Source organism: Somniosus microcephalus, chromosome 24, assembly GCF_052327205.1.
Source record: "Somniosus microcephalus isolate GS21.2 chromosome 24, FLI_Smic_1.0, whole genome shotgun sequence".
NCBI classification, from domain to species: Eukaryota; Metazoa; Chordata; class Chondrichthyes; order Squaliformes; family Somniosidae; genus Somniosus; species Somniosus microcephalus.
Window position 1 is genome coordinate 35,945,154 of NC_141010.1, and position 19,523 is coordinate 35,964,676.

Genomic DNA, 19,523 nt, shown 5'->3' on the forward strand with positions numbered 1-19,523 from the left:
GGTGGACCATTGAACAACTAACAGGAGGAGGAGGCTCCATGAATATCCCCATCCTCAATGATGGTGGAGCCCAGCAGGTGAGTGCAAAAGACAAGGCTGAAGTGTTTACAACCATCTTCAGCCAGAAGTGCCGAATGGATGATCCATATCAGCCTACTCCTGAGGTCCCCAACACCACAGAAGCCAGTCTTCAGCCAATTCGATTCACTCCACGTGATATCAAGAAACGGCTCAGCGCATTGGATACAGCAAAGGCTATTGGCCTGACAACATCCTGGCTGTCGTGCTGAAAACTTATGCTCCAGAACTAGCCGCGCCTCTAGTCAAGCTGTTCCAGTACAGCTACAACACTGGCATCTATCCGACAATGTGGAAAACTGCCCAGGTATGTCCTGTCCACAAAAAGCAGGACAAATCCAATCTGGCCAATTACCGCCCCATCAGTCTACTCTCAATCATCAGCAAAGTGATGGAAGGTGTCATCAACACTGCTATCAAGCGGCACTTACTCACCAATAACCTGCTCACTGATGCCCAGTTTGGGTTCCGCCAAGACAACTCGGCTCCCAACCTCATTACAACCTTGGTCCAAACATGGACAAAGGAGCTGAATTCCAGAGGTGAGGTGAGAGTGACTGCCCTTGACATCAAAGCAGCATTTGACCGAGTGTGGCATGAAGGAGCCCTAGTAAAACTGAAGTCAATGGGAATCGGGGGGAAAACTCTCCACTGGCTGGAGTCATACCTAGCACAAAGTAAGATGGTTGTGGTGATTGAAGGTCAATCATCACAGCCCCAGGACATCACTGCAGGAGTTCCTCAGGGCAGTGTCCTAGACCCAACCATCTGCAACTGCTTCATCAATGACCTTCCCTCCAAGATAAGGTCAGAAATGGGGATATTCGCTGATGATGGCACAGTGTTCAGCGCCATTCAGAACTTCTCAGATAATGAAGCAGTTCATACACGCATGCAACAAGTAGCGCCCCGGCGAAGTTAGCGCCCCAAACAAGGTGCGACTGAATTTCTCCCCCTACATTTCTGCAGTGAGTGTCTCACCTCCTGACTCCCAAAAGCCTATCCATCATCTACAAGGCACAAGTCAGGAGTGTGATGGAATACTCTCCATTTGCCTAGATGAGTGCAGCTCCAACAACACTCAAGAAGCACGACACCATCCAGGACAAAGCAGCCTGCTTGATTGGCACCACATCCACCACCTTAAACATTCACTCCCTCCAGCATCGGCATACTGTGGCTGCAGTGTGTACCGTCTACAAGATGCACTGCAGCAACTCGTCAAGGCTTCTTCGTTAGCACCTCCCAAACCCACGACCTCTTCCACCTAGAAGGACAAGGACAGCAGGCGCATGGGAACACCACCACCTTCAAGTTCCCCTTCAAGTCACACGCCATCCTGACTTAGAAGTATATCGCCGATCCTTCATCGTCGTTGGGTCAAAATCCTGGAACTCCCTCCCTAACAGCACTGTGGGAGTACCTTCACCACATGGACTGCAGCGGTTCAAGGCGGCGGCTCACTACCACCTTCTCAAGGGCAATAAATGCTGGCCTTGCCAGCGATGCCCACATCCCATAAACAATTTTTTTTTAAATTGGGTGGTAGTAGTGACTATATTAACCTGCTTGGTTTCTACCAGGGCAGTTTGTCCTGGATGGGGAGGCAGAGGCGCAGAGGGTGAGGGACTATTTTGGCAGATGGGGTTATTATTGCACTGGGCTTTTCTTGTTAGAGCGTCCCAGTTAACATCGGGATCCCCTGGTTTAAGGCGATGAACAGCCGCAACAGCAGCCATTTGTCTCCCTAGCTTTCCCTTCAATTCCATAATTTTTAATTCGCAGTATGGTTGTTGCTCATCAGAGGGTGTTTTTCCAAGTAATTCTCTCAAGGCCCCCCTGGCGTCCTCAAGTTTTGAGATCAAGGATTCATTTTTGATTTTTAAAGCCTTGTTATCCTCGTAGACCTGATGGTGGCATCTTGAGGCAAGTCGTGTTTCATCTGCCAAGGCTTGCTCTTGCCGGAGAAGAGAACAGGCTGTGACGTGTCAGCCTTGCCAGTCCTGTAAATCTCTTTCAAATTGTGCATTTTTCTCTTTTAGTACAACTTCACCTCCCACGCGAACGGCACACAAGCGGGCTGCGTAAACCAGCCTATTTCTAGCTTCCTTAACTTTACATTTCTTTGCACCCACCTGGGACACTCTCGCCCCAAATCTCAGGGTAACTCTTCTCGCTCGTCTCATCACCCTGTACTATTCCGATTACCGCTTGGGCCCCCGGGACCCCTAACTTATCAGAGACTGTTCGCAGTTTTGTCTCTTAAAATACGCATCTGCCATTTCGTTTTTGCTTTACAACCCGCTAACAACACCTAGTATCTTTATAGACCGAACCTGTCCTCAACTTGTTTCCACCTCAACCCTTTTGCACTCATGCCTCGGCGTGCCAATTTGTAGAGATTCGCGTATCTCTGGTCTTTCAAATAATCAGGATCAAGTGCAAAGCAATATGGTGGGTATATTGTGTTTAATCGGAGTTTAGGACAGAATATAACACACTAGCTATACAGCAAAAACATACGATCGTGACAAGTAGCTGTTACCGGACCCAATTGGACAGACGGTTGGCGTGCGCGAACAACTCTTTATTTGTTCTCCTTCTTGTCTGATGTGTGTCTCTCTCTCTGAACTACCCACGAATGTTAGACTGGGGTCTGCATAGGTCCACTCCCTGAAGAGTGTTAGACCTCCGTTTCCACTCTTGGGAGCCCCTTGCTCGACGGTCTGAGCTCAGTTCTTTCGCTCTTCCTTTTATTCTCTTTTTAGGGGTGGGCCTGAGGTAGAATAACGAACACGACCAGTTAACCAAAAGTTCCCCTTAAAACAAGGTGCCTAATGACATGTCGAGTTCTTTGTCTAAACTTACCCATGAAGACATTCCCTCGAGGGGGTCTTCACAACCATTACACATGCTTTCTGTATTTGACCAATCATGGCCTTACAGCATGTTGAGGACTGTCTTCCCTTATCTCATTCAGCCCTTTCCTTCCAAAGCAATAGTCTCTTATCTCATCCTGTCTTGTCGTCTCCCCCCACCGGTGTATCCAGTGCATGTACCAAGCACAGCTTTGGGCCATTAAATCAGAGGTCCAAGCCAGAGCTGTCTTATTCAACCAGCTGCCATCCAAACTATCTCCCCTTAATCTAACAGACTATTCCATCTTGACATGGTACCTTAACTCCCATAAATTCCTTCTATTTATGTCCTTTATACTAATTAATTTTTAATTATCATCACAAGCAGTTCTGTTAAACAAACTCCAAAGTCTACCTTAGCATTATAATCTGGTTATTAGTAATAATGGAAGAAACATAGGTTGGGCCTTCATTGACCAAATTAAAGGTACATTAACAAACTCAAAACCCTAACTTACAAACAGACAGCTAGCCTGGCGGGGCAATGCCATGCTATGGGCCCCTGTGTGGGATGTTATGCCTCATCTAATCTAACTAACTGAAGACATTTTGTCTCAAAGTCTAATACAAGCCTCCAGGAAAACAAAACTTACACAGTTCCAGGAAAACACAACTTATACATTAACCCCTTACTTGTCTTGAGCACTAATACAATCATTTAAACACAGTATTATTCGCGTTACAGTTTCATTCGCATAACCATATATATTTTTAGGCACCCCTAGTTTCAAACAACGGTGCTAAATTAAGAGAGCCTCATCCGGCAATGTGTTAGTAAAGAAGTCTGTTTTGTATAGACAGCTCTTTACAAGTTTTAGTTGATTCTTTCCTTCCAATTCAGTCTCCAATCCTTTATCACTTTTGCCTACATAATAAGTCTTCAAAATAATTCATTCATACTTTGAGAGATTTTGCTTTGATAAGGTCCAATATAAATAGAAGTTTTATTATATGAATTAGGAAAGAACATTAGTAACATAAATCAGTGTAGAAGCTCCTCATGCTATTGCAGGAATGGAATAACGTTTTGCATTTAAATGGAATCTTTGCTTTTCAATTATTAAGTGTCAATTGAGCCGCTCCCCTTTTTCCGGCTGAGGGGGAATGTGGACTTGCTCTGAGGCTGTGTCATCTTACTGGCCAGGTGGACGAATGGCTCGATCAGGGTCTTGCGCTCTGCCACAGACACCTCCCACAGTCTAACTTTCTCCGACTTTGCCCAGTGCTGAACAGCCTCATGGTCCACACGGCGCCCCTCCTGTAGGTCGCACTTGTTCCCCAGAATTACAATTGTCACCTGCAGGAAGACCCAGGAAGGTAGAGCTTTTAATGCCAACACACATTTAAAGCTTTCAAAATATTTCTGTATAAAAAAAATGTTTTAAATCTTATAACAAAGAGAGGGTAATACTATTTCAAGATATGGTAACAGCACAAAGTGCCTTCCAGTTCAGGAGCTCCCTCAATGATTCAGCTGATAAATGCACTGCCCTGTGTGGAACCGAGCTAGGGTGATCACCGGTTCAATGCCTGATCTGTGCTGAGTTAGCTACTCTCAACAAGGGTAGTGGTACCGCTATTGACTTCACATATAAAGGCAGGCCACTTGGTCAGGGTGCCAGAGGGCAACCTGTGTTCGTAACAGTTAAAGAAAAGAAAGACTTGCATTTATATAGCGCCTTTCACGACCACCGGACGTCCTAAAGCGCTTTATAGCTAACGAAGTACTTTTTGAAGTGCAGTCGCTGTTGTAATGTAGGAAATGCAGCAGCCAATTTGCACACAGCAAGCTCCCACAAACAGCAATGTGATAATGACTAGATAATCCGTTTTAGTGATGTTGGTTGAGGGATAAATATTGGCCAGGATACCAAGGATAACTCCCCTCCCCTGCTCTTTTTCGAAATAGTGCCGTGGGATCTTTTACATGAGCAGACGAGGCCTGGGTTTAACGTCTCATCTGAAAAACGGCACCTCCGATAGTTGGGGGACTATGACTGGTCTCAAAGTTATTGGGGGAGGAGGAGAAGAGGGAATCAGATGCAACTGGCCTCCACACCACTGGGTTAGGACAGGGAGAAAGTGATCAAGATTCCCGCTCTTAATAACTATCCAGCAACGCTCGGTGCAAGTGTATGTATACGTGTGTGTGGCTAGCGAGTGAGGACAAGTTCAGGTTCTCCCACCCACCACAGTAATCAAACGGCTTTCCGACACACGAGTCTCTCACGTGGGTGCAGTACTACAGGGCCAGCCGCCATCAGGAGCCCCCCTAAATGTTTATATTTTCATAGAAAACCTTTTTGTTATAAATCTGCAAATTACATTTTTGATAAAAGTTTTAATGGAGCAAGTAGAGCGAAACGGTTTCCTCTGGCAAGTGGGTCAGTAACCAGAGGTCAAAGATTTAAAATAATTGACAAAAGAACTAGAGGAGAGTTTTTTTTTCCCCCCCACACAGAGGGTTATGATCTGGAACACACTATCTGAAAGGGTGGTGGAATCAGATTCCACAGGAACTTTCAAAAAGGCAATTGGACATGTATTTGAAGAGGACTAATTTACAGGGTTAAGGGGAAAAGCTGGACTGTGGGACTAAATTTGACAGCTCTTTCAAAGAGCCAGCACAGGAATGACGGGCCAAATGGCCTCCTTCTGTGCTGTATGATTCTATGATACATCAGCAGATATAGCAGCTGGGGCAGAATATTTCACCATGGCAACCAAAGTGGCAGATTGAGCTTTTTCAGCAAAGTAGAATTGCTCTGAAGGCGGCTCAGCTGGCTGGTCGGGTGTACGAATGACTTGCGCAAAAACTCCACACAACCCCTTTAAAATGTCGGGTTTGGGGACGGCGTGGCACAGGCTGAATGGATGGCAACCTTTTTCCACTGCTGGTTGCAGAAGCCCTATGTGAAGTGAGTGTAGGGCGTCTGAACCCAGATCCTAGTGGGCACAGACGCCACACACACAAGTGCCGACAAACAGGCAATCGCACTCAGCCTGTTCTGGAGGCTTGCTCGATTACCTAAGGGAATATTTACGCAGAGCTTTCCTTTGGGGAGTTTAAACGGGTTGAGCGGAGTCCATGATAATGCAGATTGTACATGGTCTGGGGAAGATGGACCAAATCACCTTTTCCCATCCCATATTTTATGTTCCTGTAAGAATAACTAGTGTGTGGAATGCCTGTTGGTACAATTGGGCTGTTCTTCTGGGGTTAGAGTGTGCTTGATGTTGACAAAATGGTAGAATGCTCTATTCACCAGCACCAACATCCCTCATCGTGTTACAGAAATTTCAACAAAATAGCATTTTTTTAAAATTTACATTTTAGGTGCAGCTCTTTATTCCAGTTTTCAGACAGTGTAACGTGTTATCTGAAAGCATTACTCACGTGAAATACCCAAATTCTGTTAGTTAAGCGCAAATGAATATGGACATGTTTTGGTGCCTGGGCCACAGGACAATGTCCATTACAGTACCTCTTTCTTATCGCGGGACCTGTCGATTTCCTTTTTGAGGGCTTCGACCCGTTTGAAGGATTCCCGGCTGTCTATACTGTATACCAGCACAAATCCATCAGCAAAGGAGTAGTAGTGTTTAGGAAGCTCGGAGCCTTCCCTCAGGCCTCTGGTGTCATAAAAGCGCACCTGCTCCCGGACACCACGGTCCGTCTCTATGGAACCAACATAAATATCTTCCAGGGTTTCATTTGTCTCAGAACCTTTAGGGGGCAAAAAAAAGGGATAATTCAGGGAGGAATGTATAAAATTCTTAGAGGGCTTGAAAGGATAGAGGCTGTTTCCCCTGGTTGGAGAGTCTAGAACTAAGGGGTCATAGTCTTAGAATAAGGGGTCGGCCATTTAGGACTGAGATGAGGAGAAAGTTCTTCACTCAGAGGGTGGTGAATCTTTGGAATTCTCTACCCCAGAGGGCTATGGAGGCTCAGTCGTTGAGTATATTCAAGGCAGAGAGCGATAGATTTTTGGCTATTAAGGGAATCAAGGGATATGGGGATAGTGCAGGAAAGTGGAGATGAGGTAGATGATCAGCCATGATCTTATTGAACAGCGGAGCAGACTCGAGGGGTCATATGCTCTACAACGGCTCCTATTTCTCATGTTCTTATGTGTCATGCACCAGACTAATAAAACCAATGTTTTTTTTTTTAATTCATTTTATGGGATGTGGGCGTCGCTGGCAAGGCCAGCATTTATTGCCCATACCTACTTGCCCTTGAAAAGGTGGTGGTGAGCCGCCTTCTTGAAACGCTGCAGTCCGTGTAGTGAAGGTTCTCCCACAGTGCTGCTAGGGAGGGAGTTCCAGGATTTTGACCCAACGACGATGAAGGATCGGCGATATACTTCTAAGTCAGGATGGCGTGTGACTTGAAGGGGAACTTGAAGGTGGTGGTGTTCCCATGCGCCTGCTGCCCTTGTCCTTCTAGGTGGAAGAGGTCGTGGGTTTGGGAGGTGCTGCTGAAGAAGCCTTGGCGAGTTGCTGCAGTGCATCTTGTAGATGGTACACACTGCAGCCACGGTACGCCGGTGGTGGAGGGAGTGAATGTTTAAGGTGGTGGATGGGGTGCCAATCAAGCGGGCTACTTTGTCCTGGATGGTGTCGAGCTTCGAGTGTTGTTGGAGCTGCACTCATCCAGGCAAGTGGGGAGTATTCCATCACACTCCTGATTTGTGCCTTGCAGATGGTGGAAAGGCTTTGGGGAGTCAGGAGGTGAGACACTTGCCGCAGAATACCTAGCCTCTGACCTGCTCTTATTGCCACAGTATTTATGTGGCTGGTCCAGTTAAGTTTCTGGTCAATGGTGACCCCCCCCAGGATGTTGATGGTGGTGGGGGATTCGGTGATGGTAATACTGTTGAATGTCATGGGGAGGTAGTTAGACTCTCGCTTGTTGGAGATCGTCATTGCCTGGCACTTCTGTGGTGCAAATGTTACCTGCCACTTATCAGTCCAAGCCTGAATGTCGTCCAGGTCTTGTTGCATGCGGGCATGGACTGCTTCATCATCTGAGGAGTTGTGAATGGCGCTGAACACTGTGCAGTCATCAGTGAACTTCCCCATTCCTGACTTTATGTTACTACTGCTTTTCTTGTCTAGACATCCCAGATGTTAGTATATATTTTGTAAAGAAAGAACTTGTACCTATATAGCGCCTTAAACAGCCGTAGGATATTCCAAAGTGCTTTACAGCCAATGAAATACTTTTTAAGTGCAGTCACTGTTGTAATGTAGGCAAACACAGCAATCAATTGGCGCACAGCAATGTCCCACAAACAGCAATGACATAAATAACCAGATAACCGTGGCTAAGTAAAGTAATTAAGGATAGTATCCGACTAAAAACAAGGGCATATAAGGTAGCCAAATCTAGTGGGAGGATGGAAGATTGGGAAGTCTTTAAAAGACAGCAAAAAATAACTAAAAGATTGATTAAGAAAGGGAAGATAGATTATGAAAGTAAATTAGCAAAAAATATAAAAACAGACAGTAAAAGTTTCTATAGTTATATAAAAAGAAAAAGGGTGGCTAAAGTAAATGTTGGTCCCTTAGAGGATGAGACCGGGAAATTAATGGTGGGAAACATGGAGATGGCAAAAACACTGAACAATTATTTTGTATCAGTCTTTACAGTAGAGGACACTAAGAATATCCCAACACTGGACAAACAGGGGGCTCTAGGGGGGGGGGAGGAACTAAATACGATTAAAATCACTAAGGAAGTGGTACTTGGTAAAATAATGGGACTCAAGGCGGATAAATCCCCTGGACCTGATGGCTTGCATCCTAGGGTCTTGAGGGAAGTAGCGGTAGGGATTGTGGATGCATTGGTAATAATTTTCCAAAACTCACTGGACTCAGCAAAGGTCCCGGCAGATTGGAAAACTGCTAATATAACACCCTTATTTAAAAAGGGTAGTGGGCAGAAGGCTGGAAACTATAGACCTGTTAGCCTAACATCTGTGGTTGGTAAAATGTTAGAGTCCATTATTAAGGAGACAGTAACGGGACATTTGGATAAACATAATTTAATAGGACAAACTCAGCATGGTTTCATGAAGGGGAAGTCATGTTTGACAAATTTGCTTGAGTTTTTTGAGGAAGTAACATACAGGGTGGATAAAGGGGAACCAGTGGACGTAGTGTATTTAGACTTCCAAAAGGCATTTGACAAGGTGCCACACAAAAGATTATTGCTCAAGATAAAAAATCACAGGATTGGGGGTAATATTCTGGCGTGGGTGGAGGATTGGCTCTCTAACAGAAAGCAGAGAGTTGGGATAAATGGTTCGTTCTCAGATTGGCAACCAGTAACTAGTGGTGTTCCGCAGGGGTCAGTGCTGGGTCCCCAACTCTTTACAATCTATATTAACGATTTGGAGGAGGGGACCGAGTGTAACATATCAAAGTTTGCAGATGATACAAAGATGGGACGGAAAGTAGTGAGTGAGGAGGACATAAAAAACCTGCAAAGGGACATAGACAGGCTAAGTAAGTGGGCAGAGATTTGGCAGATGGAATACAATACTGGAAAGTGTGAGGTTATGCACTTTGGCAGGAAAAATCATAGAGCAAGTTATTATCTTAATGGCAAGAAACTGGAAAGTACTGTAGTACAAATGGATCTGGGGGTCCTGGTGCACGAAACTCAAAAAGTTAGTATGCAGGTGCAGCAAGTGATCAAGAAGGCCAATGGAATGTTGGCTTTTATTGCTAGGGGGATGGAATATAAAAACAGGGAGGTATTGCTGCAGTTGTACAAGGTATTGGTGAGACCGCACCTGGAATACTGCATACAGTTTTGGTGTCCATACTTAAGAAAAGACATACTTGCTCTCAAGTCAGTACAAAGAAGGTTCACTCGGTTAATCCTGGGGATGAGGGGGTGGTCATATGAGGAGAGGTTGAGTAGATTGGGACTCTACTCATTGGAGTTCAGAAGAATGAGAGGCGATCTTATTGAAACATATAGGATTGTGAAGGGGCTTGATCGGGTGGATGCGGTGAGGATGTTCCCAATGATGGGTGAAACTAGAACTAGGGGGCATAATCTTAAAATAAGGGGCTGCTCTTTCAAAACTGAGATGAGGAGAAACTTCTTCACTCAGAGGGTGGTAGGTTTGTGGAATTTGCTGCCCCAGAAAGCTGTGGAAGCTACATCATTAAATAAATTTAAAACAGAAATAGATAGTTTCCTAGAAGTAAAGGGAATTAAGAGTTACGGGGAGCGGGCAGGAAATTGGACACGAGTCTAGGTTCGGAATGGTCATGGCCCTGTGGGTAGTGGAGTGGGCCCAGGGGCCGTGTAGCCTGGTTCTGCTCCTACTGTGTTCTAATTCTGTGTTAGATTTCAGGAGATGGTTTTATTCCTGTTCCTGGCTGGGGTGGAGATCGCCTTTACAGAAGGTAAGTACTGTAGAAAATATAGGGACAGAGTGATCTCCTGGAAGAATTTCGATCGCCTAGATGGGTCGGAGAGCAATTTCCCAGATTTTTTTCTTCCAAATTGGCCATTGGGTCTTTATCTGGTTTTTCGCCTCTCCCGGGAGATCACATGGGTTCGGGTGGATGCAGAGTGTAGAAGATTTGAGGTTAGGATCAGATCAGCCATGATCTTTCTTATTGAATGGTGGAGCAGGCTCGAGGGGCCGATTGGCCTACTCCTGCTCCTATTTCTTATGTTCTTATAATCTGTTTTGGTGATGTTGGTTGAGGGACACAGGGAGAACTACCCTGCTTTTCTTCAAATAGTGCCCTGAAATCTTTTACGTCCACCTGATTTAACATCTCATCTGAAAAACAATACCTCTGACAACGCACCCTTGCAGTACTGCACTGAAGTATCAAACTAGATTTTGGGTTCAAGTCTCCAGAGTGATATATAAAATGGGGGGGGGGGGGGCGGGGGAAGAGATCTATAAATACTAGAATTGCATAGATCAGTCAGCATCAGATAGAAAAAGAAAAGGTTAATAATTCTGATGAGAACTCAGACCCCTGAGCAAAAGATTAATGCATCATTGTTATGCATTTCCAGTGTTTTGTATTTCACTGTTCAGTATTTAATAGCTGTATACACAATTTCCTAATTTTGGCTCTTAGGAGAGTAGTATACATTCCTCCGCCCCACAAAAAATGCATTTTAATGGCTGGCTCGATCTCCATGTCAGAGAGCATTCCTGAGACTGCTGCAGTCATCACCACACAATGTGGTGGACAACCTGTCCAGCTTGTTGGTGGGACAGTAGGGTGCAGTTGCAGTTCCCCTACATCTGCCTACATTCAAAGTGGCACACCCACCAGGGCAGTGCATTACTGGCTCGAATATTTTTACTAAAAAAAGTCTTTGATTGCAGACTTTTATTCGACACATGGTTGGTGACCGAATCACAATTACATAAGAAATAGGAGCAGGAGTGGGCCATTCGGCCCTTCGAGCCTGCTCCGCCATTCAATAAGATCATGGCTGATCTTCTACCTTATCTCCACTTTCCTGCACTATCCCCATATCCCTTGATTCCCTTAATATCCAAAAATCTATCGCTCTCTGCCTTGAATATACTCAACGACTGAGCCTCCACAGCCCTCTGGGGCAGAGAATTCCAAAGATTCACCACCCTCTGAGTGAAGAAGTTTCTCCTCATCTCAGTCCTAAATGGCCGACCCCTTATTCTGAGACTGTAACCCCTGGTTCTAGACTCCCCAGCCAGGGGAAACATCCTCCCTACATCTACCCTATCAAGCCCTGTAAGAATTTTGTATGTTTCAATGAGATCACTTCTCATTCTTCTAAACTCTAGAGAATATAGGCCTAGTCTACTCAATCTCTCCTCATAGGACAATCCCCCCATCCCAGGAATCAGTCTGGTGAACCTTCGTTGCACTCCCTCTATGGCAAGTATATCCTTCCTTAGGTAAGGAGACCAAAACTATACACAATACTCTAGGTGTGGTCTCACCAGGGCCCTATATAATTGCAGTAAGACATTTTTACTCTTATACTCAAATCCTCTTGTAATAAAGGCCAACATACCATTTGTTTTCTTAATTGCTTGTTGTACCTGCATGTTAACTTTCAGTGATTCGTGTACAAGGACACCCAGGTCCCCCTGAACACCAACATTTATTAATCTCTCACCATTTAAAAAAATACTCTGCTTTTCTATTTTTCCTACCAAAGTGAATAACTTCACATTTCTCCACATTATATTCCATTTGCCATGTTCTTGCTCACTCACTTAGCCTGTCTATATCCCCTTGAAGTCTCTTTGCATCCTCCTCACAACTTACATTCCCACCTAGCTTTGTATCATCAGCAAACTTGGATATATTACATTTGGTCCCTTCATCCAAATCATTGATATAGATTATGAATAGCTGAGGCCCAAGCACTGATCCTTGAGATACCCCACTAGTTACAGCCTGCCAACCCGAAAATGACCCGTTTATTCCTACTCTCTGTGTTCTGTCCATTAATCAACCCATGCTAGTACAGGAAACTTTGTGATATCCGGCACCGACGGGACTGAGCTGTTGCCGATCTATCAAAACTGCCGGACATACCAGCGTTAATGTTGAAGCATACGGAGATTTGCAGCTCCGTATCTGGCAACAAACACTGTTGCTTAGCAACAGCTTCTAAACAGTCGGCCGTACCTTAGAAGCGTCTCTGTAGCTTAGCAACGGCTTCAGAGAGACTTTGCAGAGCCTGACTGTTGGAAAAAAAAGCCACGAGAAGAAAAAAAAACTAAAAACAGCTCCTGATTTCTGCCGGTAGATCGAGGTTTCCAGACATACAACCTCTGGATAAACCAAAGTTTCCTGTATATTACCCCCAATTGCAGTAAGACGTCTTTACTCTTATATTTAAATCCTTTTGTAATAAATTTCACCAGCAAGGCCTGTAACACTGGATCTATCCATTCAGTCTATGCCAAGGAACCAGTAAATAAAGCCTTCCCTATCCACATTCTTTATTCTAGTTGAAAGTGCAGAAAAGCTGTAAATAAGGCTGGATTTTTTTAAATCTATTGCCTCTACACTCACCAACTGCATGGTTTCCATAGAGAAGCTGTTCCAAAATGGCAGTTTTTCCAACTGATGCCAAGCCACAAACCACCACTTTACAGCTCTTCCCCATCTTGCTCTTCTAGAACCTCCAGCACGGACAGGGAGAAGATGACACTAAGGAACAAAAGAAGTGCAAATATTTAATAAAATTCAGCAATGAGCATGTGAAGAGCATCAATACACAGAAATAGACTTAATAGGGCTGTGCCATCAGTAGTTTCTGGCTTGGAAGCAGCATACTCTCATTCACACAGCACAGAGATTACAGGAATAATGGGCTAATATCAGCATCACTAGTTAAAGAACAGCAAATTTGATAATATTGTGATGATCTAGAATCCACTGCCTGAAAGGGTGATGGAAGTAGATTCAATCATAACTTTCGAAAGAGAATTGGATAAATACTTGAAAAGGAAAAAAATTGCATAGGTATGGGGAAAGAGCTGGGTGGTGGGATTAATTGGATAGCTCTTTCAAAGAGCCGGCAAAGGCATAATGGGCTGAATGGCCTCCTTCTGTGCTGTATGATTCCACGTGACTGAGAAATAAGTAGAAAGAAAACTGCTGGAAATCTTTCTTAACTACAGTGAAATCTTGATTATCTGCACTTTTCGTTATCCACCAGTATTATTGTTTGAGTTGGTTTTGTTTTGCGTAAACCGGCAAAATACAACTGGGTGTGTTAGTTGATTTTTTCAGAGTCTCTGGGATCTTGATCCAGCATGATAAGTTGTTGTTTCTGGACGTCCAGTAATTGGTAGGATTTACTATACATGCAGTTCTGGATTTTAGCTTTGGCTCAGGAGACCAGCAGCGTTTGGGCTGCCAGCAATTTAATGTTTTGTTTTTAATAGAAAAACTTGGGTCTTCTCGGCACATACTGGGAACTTGATCAGGTAAGCTCAACAGGCCAATCACAATTCAAAAACTACCTGTCAGACTAAGTAGGAGATGGGGAGGTTGCTGATTATCCACCAATTTCCTTTGTCGGCCTGGATGAAAGGAAAGGCCCCCTCCATTACAGTAGATAATTGAGGTTCCACTGTAATAAGAAACTTGAGTGATTATCTACAAATGTAGATTCTCTCTAGCATAGCCAATTGGTCCCAACCACATGGACCAATCACATCTCAATCAATTGTACAAAAGAGCAGCCATTTTCTTCACTACCCATACATCCAATTTGTTACCCTTTTTTTTGATGATTTATTTATATTCTAGCTTTTCATATTTAAATCTTGGGCCGTAGTTTCCGATCGGAGGCTTCCCGCATGCGGAGGCCTCCGATCTGTAAAAAATCTACGCACTTACCTGAGGGCTCCCGAAGTGCATATAGTTCCGATGCTGGGCCTCTCCGACTCCAGGTGCGCAGGGCCCTACGTATCCCAGAGGCGCAGGCAGTTCACAAGCGTCCCTGGGATCACGTGGGCCATGGGGAGCCAATCAAGGAAGGGAATCTCCCTTCATACACGTGACAGATAGACCTGTCAAATATATGAATGGAGATCAATGAAAAAACATAGTAAAACTTTAAATACATTTTTTTAAAACCATCACCTTTTTAAAATTAGTTGAAATTACAATAAATTAAATATTTTAAACAAAAATTTAATTTTTTGAAAAAAATAATTCATGTTTTTTACAGGGCTAAAAATAAACTTAACTTTTTAAAGTATTTTTTCAACTCTAATCCTGGTAAAAGGGTTTTCTGCGGGCGGAGGGTCTCCAGAAAGCTGAACTGTCTGCCCACAGAGGCCCTTCTCCAGGGCAGGCGTCCAATCTGTCAAGAGCATTCTTGACAGATCAGAAATGCCGGTTTTCAGCACATGCGTACCCACCCGTAAGGATCGGAATATCTGGGCCCTTGTTTTTTTTCCCCCTTCATCAACTCCCGACCTGCCCAAATCTTCCTTTTCCTCTTAGTGCAACCCTGGGCCGAAGATGCGGCTTGCTCAGCAACTCTGCCCATCAGACCCAATTCAACCCATATCCCACCCCCCACCAAGCTTGGCCAGAGAGCCAGGGCTGGTAAAATGAACACTGAGTGAATTTAAATAGCAACTGAGGAGGAATGAATGTATAGGATTGGCAGAAATACATAAAGAAAGGGAGACAGAGAACGACATATGACAGGCATGCACAGAGAGTGAGAGACAAAGAGGAGCCAGCGTAAAAGTCAAAACTTTAGAAAAAAAAAAGAACAGAAAATACAGACAATAAGGAAAAGTATCTCGGCCACCCTGAAGAGAGGGAGACAGACCGAGTGACAAAAACACAAAACGAGATGACATGCTATAGTCATATGAAGAAATGCAAATATTATTGTTGCCCAAGAGCAAGACCACAAGGGGCTCACTATAAAATACAGGCTAGTCAGCATCAGAAAGAGAAAAATCGGTTAAGTTTTCCTGTAGGACCTCTCAGAACAGGTGTGGTGAAACTGTAACAAATCTTCAAGTAGGACTTACAACTTTGACTGATAGTAACACGTGTAACTGCTTAGCTTTCTCTTTTAGATGCGCATCTACCCGAGAAACAGGAGCCACAATGTAGGTGGGAAAGGCCAGAACAGCCACACCTCCCTCCTTTGCAAGAGGGCGACTAAACATTCAGTGGAATGTGGGAAGTGGACTGTGACAACAGCTTTGTTCACAAATGCTTGCAAAACAGTCAGCACACAATATTAATAATATTGTAGCGATTCGTGTGCATCGCCACTAAATAATCGAGTTCGACGAACTATAAATAAGTTGTTTATTTACAGGAACAGGTTAAATACAACAGGTAAGGTAGCAGGTAAGATGGCTGACTGTAGGAGCACCGTGGTGTAGGTCTTTCCCCAGCGGGGACGCCACGAGGACTAACTAGAAGTTTCCGAGCTCAACTGCCAGCAGGTTCCGAGCTCTAATGCCAGAAGGTTCCAAGCTCTGACGTCATCACGTTCTTCCTGCCGTTGAGGAGTCACGTGATGGACGGCGTGACGTCATCACGCAGAGTACAGGAGAGAAGCCTGAGTATAGTAACAGATACATACAGTAAGGTAAGTTAAAGGGAATTATGTATCTCAATGTAAGGGACAACCGGTGGTACCGCCACAATATCCTGTTTTAAAGTGGCGCGATCGTGGTTTTGGGGAGGTTTGGGAGAATTTGAATTCCTGGACCAAACTGTTCCAAAAAACTTATATAGCGCCTTTAATGTAGTAAAACGTCCCCAGGCGCTTCACAGGAGTGTTATGAAACAAAATTTGACACCGAGCCACAAAGGAGAAATTAGGGCAGATGAAAGAGGTAGGTTTTAAGGAGCGTCTGAAAGGAGGAAAGAGAGGTAGAGAGGAAAATCCAGAGCTTAGGGCCTAAGCAGCTGAAGGCACGGCCACCAATGGTTGAGCGATTAAAATCAGGGATGCTCAAGAGGCCAGAATTAGAGGAGCGCAGATATCTCGGGAGGGGGGGAGGGGGGGGGGGGGTGTTGTGAGGCTGGAGAAGATTACAGAGATAGGGAGGGGTGAGGCCATGGAGGGATTTGAAAGCAAGGATGAGAATTTTAAAATGTAGGTCAGCGAGCACAGGGGTGATGGGTGAATGGGAACAGGACGTGGGCAGCTGAGCTTTAGATGGCCTCAAGTTTACGTCGGGTAGAACGTGGGAGGCCGGCCAGGAGTGCGTTGGAAGTCAAGTCTCGAGGTAACAAAGGCACGGATGAAGGTTCCAGCAACAGATGAGCTGAGGCAAGGGCGGAAAAAGGGGATTTGTTACGGAGGTGGAAATAGGCGGTCTTAGGTATGGTGCACATGTGGTCGGAAGCTTATTTCAGGGTCAAATATGACACCAAGGTTGCAGTCTGGTTCAGCCTCAGAGATGCTAGGGAAAGGGAGTTGGTGGCTAGGGAACGGTGTGTATGGCGGGGACCGAAGACAATGGCTTCAGTCTTCAAAATATTTAGTTGGAGGAAATTTCTGCTCATCCAGTACTGGATGTCGGACAAGCAGTCTGACAATTTAGAGACAGCAGAGGGGTCGAGAGAAGTGGTGGAGAGGTAGAGCTGGGAGTTGTCAGCGTACATGTGGAAACTCACGCTGTGTTTTTGGATAATGTCGTCGAGGGTCAGCATTTAGATGAGAAATAGGAGGGAGCCAAGGATAGATCCCTGGGGGACACCAGAAATAACGATGTGGGAGCGGGGAGAGAAGCCATTGCAGATGATTCTCTGACTATGATTAGATAGATAAGAATGGAACCAGGCAAGTACAGTCTCACCCAGCTGGATGATCAGTAGATTTTTGAATATTAAGGGAATCAAGGGACATGGGGATAGTGCAGGAAAGTGGAGATGAGGTAGAAGATCAGCCATGATCTTATTGAATGGCAGAGCAGGTTCGAAGGGCCAAATGGCCAACTCCTGCTCCTATTTCTTATGTTCTTATGACGGTGGAGAGGCTTTGGAGGAGGATGGAGTGGTCAACAGTGTCAAAGGCTGCAGACAGGTCGAGAAGGAATAGTTTACCTTGGCCACAGTCACATAGGATGTCATTTGTGACTTCAATAACAGCTGTTTTAGTACTGTGGCAAGGGCTGAAACCTGATTGGAGGGATTCAAACATGGAGTTCCAGGAAAGATGGCCACGGATTTGGGAGGCGACAACTTGTTCAAGGACTTGAGCGGAAAGGGAGGTAGGAGATGGGGCGGTAGTTTGCAAAGACGGAGGAGGTCAAGGGTTGTTTTTTTGAGAGGGGTGATGACGGCAGATTTGAAGGAGAGGGGGACAGTACCCGAGGAGAGAACCGTTAACAGTATCGGCTAACATGGGAGCCAAAAAAGGAAGTTGGGTGGTCAGCAGTTTAGTGGGAATAGGGTCAAGGGAGCAGGAAGTGGATCTCATGGTCAAGATGAGTGCAGAGAGAGCATGAGGGGAGATTGGAGAGAAACTGGAGAAAGATATGAATTCAGGGGGGGGGGACCTTAGAGAAACAAATCCAAAAGTCTCAAACCCCCATAGGGAAAATGTACAGTAGGAAATGCTGCCATCTCAATTGTAGTGATGTAACTTTCACATCTCCAAATTGAAGAAATATTTCACAAAGCAATTATTCAACTTCAGACTTCAATGTACAGCTTGGTTTACAAACCTGGTAAAATCAGATACAAGCCATTTTACCAAGGCAATAACAGCCCTCTAAGTGGTCCGATCTGTATCAAAAATAAAGAGAAAATGAAGCATCCTGAACCTAACTGCACCATGCCATCTAATAAAGCAATTTGCACATCTGGCATACATGAAAATCCAGTCATCTTGTAGTCTCTAAACTATCAACAAGGCCACACAAGCGTGGTTTCCATTTGCTTAATATGGAGAGCAGAATCTTTACCCCATAGAAACATTTAAAGTAATCCTACAGAATTTAACCCCAGATTGGGGGGAAAAAAACAAGGCTTGAGCCCCCCAGCACAAATGTGGATGAATTTAACATCTGGTAATAATGCAAAACTAAAAGGCTTATGAACACTGTGAAATGCATAAACACAATTAACATTAAGCAAACAAATCAATATTTCCTACCCAGTTAGCTTTCAATCTCTTATTTTATGTAATATTTTACTTGTAACTGATAAACAGGGTTTTTTTTTTGGGGGGGGGGGGGGGGAGGACGCGGCTTTAATGTCGCCCCTCCTGAATCTGCTGCTTTTATTGCACGGATTGTAAAGGCCCAGATTCACTTCTGCGGGAGGAATGAGAACTTTTCGGCCGATTACCCGTAAGATTAAAGTAAAGAGACGCTTCGCTCCTCGGGCCTCAGCGGCCCCTCTGCTTCTCCTGTCCTCTCTGCTCTGCTCCCCGCTCCTAACAAACAACAACAGCGGCCGGGCCCAGCGTTACCCCGGGCCCAGGCTCGGCTCAGCTCCACGCAGCGCCCTCCACAGGCCCGGAGGAGACTTCAGTCCTCACCCTTACTAATAATTTCAATAGAGAATTGGATTTTTTAATAGGGAGAAAGGAACACTTTATGAGTTGGAAATATCCATTAGGACCAACAAACGCTTTTTTTAGTTGATCTCACCCACTATCCCATCTCACCAAATGCATTTCTTTTTTCCTACAGTGACTACACGCCAAAAGTACTTCATTGGCTGTAAAGCGCTTTGAGACGTCCGGTGGTCGTGAAAGGCACTATATAAATGCACGATAGCAAAATACTGCGGATGCTGGAAATCCGAAATAACAACAGAAAATGCTGGAAAAACTCAGCAGGCCAGGCAACATCTGTGGAGAGAGACTTTGTCTTGACAAAGAGTTTGACTCGAAATGTTGACTCTATTTCTCTCTCCACGGATGTTGCCTGGCCTGCTGAGTTTTTCCAGCATTTTCTGTTGTTATTACTATATAAATGCAAGTCTTTTCTTTCTTTTTTAGAAATAGAATTACATCTATTCTAT

General features: G+C 44.7%; 1 protein-coding gene across 10 annotated transcripts; it reads right to left on the reverse strand.

Annotated features, from left to right (window-relative positions):
• Positions 1-2,530: 2,530 nt before the first annotated feature.
• Positions 2,531-19,019, reverse strand: nkiras2 (NFKB inhibitor interacting Ras-like 2). 10 transcript variants are annotated; one of them, XM_085966487.1, is made up of 7 exons: positions 18,843-19,019; positions 18,218-18,278; positions 15,851-16,098; positions 14,021-14,130; positions 13,065-13,202; positions 6,482-6,723; positions 2,531-4,293 (listed from the first exon to the last, which is right to left on the reverse strand). In XM_085966487.1, exons 5-7 carry the CDS (start codon positions 13,156-13,158, stop codon positions 4,057-4,059), a joined length of 573 nt encoding a protein of 190 aa, XP_085822613.1. In that variant the 5' UTR covers positions 13,159-13,202; positions 14,021-14,130; positions 15,851-16,098; positions 18,218-18,278; positions 18,843-19,019; the 3' UTR covers positions 2,531-4,056. The 10 variants fall into 10 exon arrangements, with proteins under 10 accessions (XP_085822613.1, XP_085822618.1, XP_085822619.1 ...); XM_085966492.1 differs by lacking the exon at positions 18,843-19,019 and adding an exon at positions 18,649-18,836; XM_085966493.1 differs by lacking the exon at positions 18,218-18,278.
• Positions 19,020-19,523: the final 504 nt, after the last annotated feature.

Coding starts and splice junctions, on each gene's coding strand:
- nkiras2 (XM_085966495.1), bottom strand. CDS start 13,158: ATGGGGAAGAGCTGTAAAGTGGTGGTTTGTGGCTTGGCATCAGTTGGA. Junction 6,724..13,064: donor CTATGGAAACCATGCAGTTG/GTGAGTGTAGAG, acceptor TGCCCCCTAAAG/GTTCTGAGACAAATGAAACC. Junction 4,294..6,481: donor GGTCCCGCGATAAGAAAGAG/GTACTGTAATGG, acceptor GTCTTCCTGCAG/GTGACAATTGTAATTCTGGG.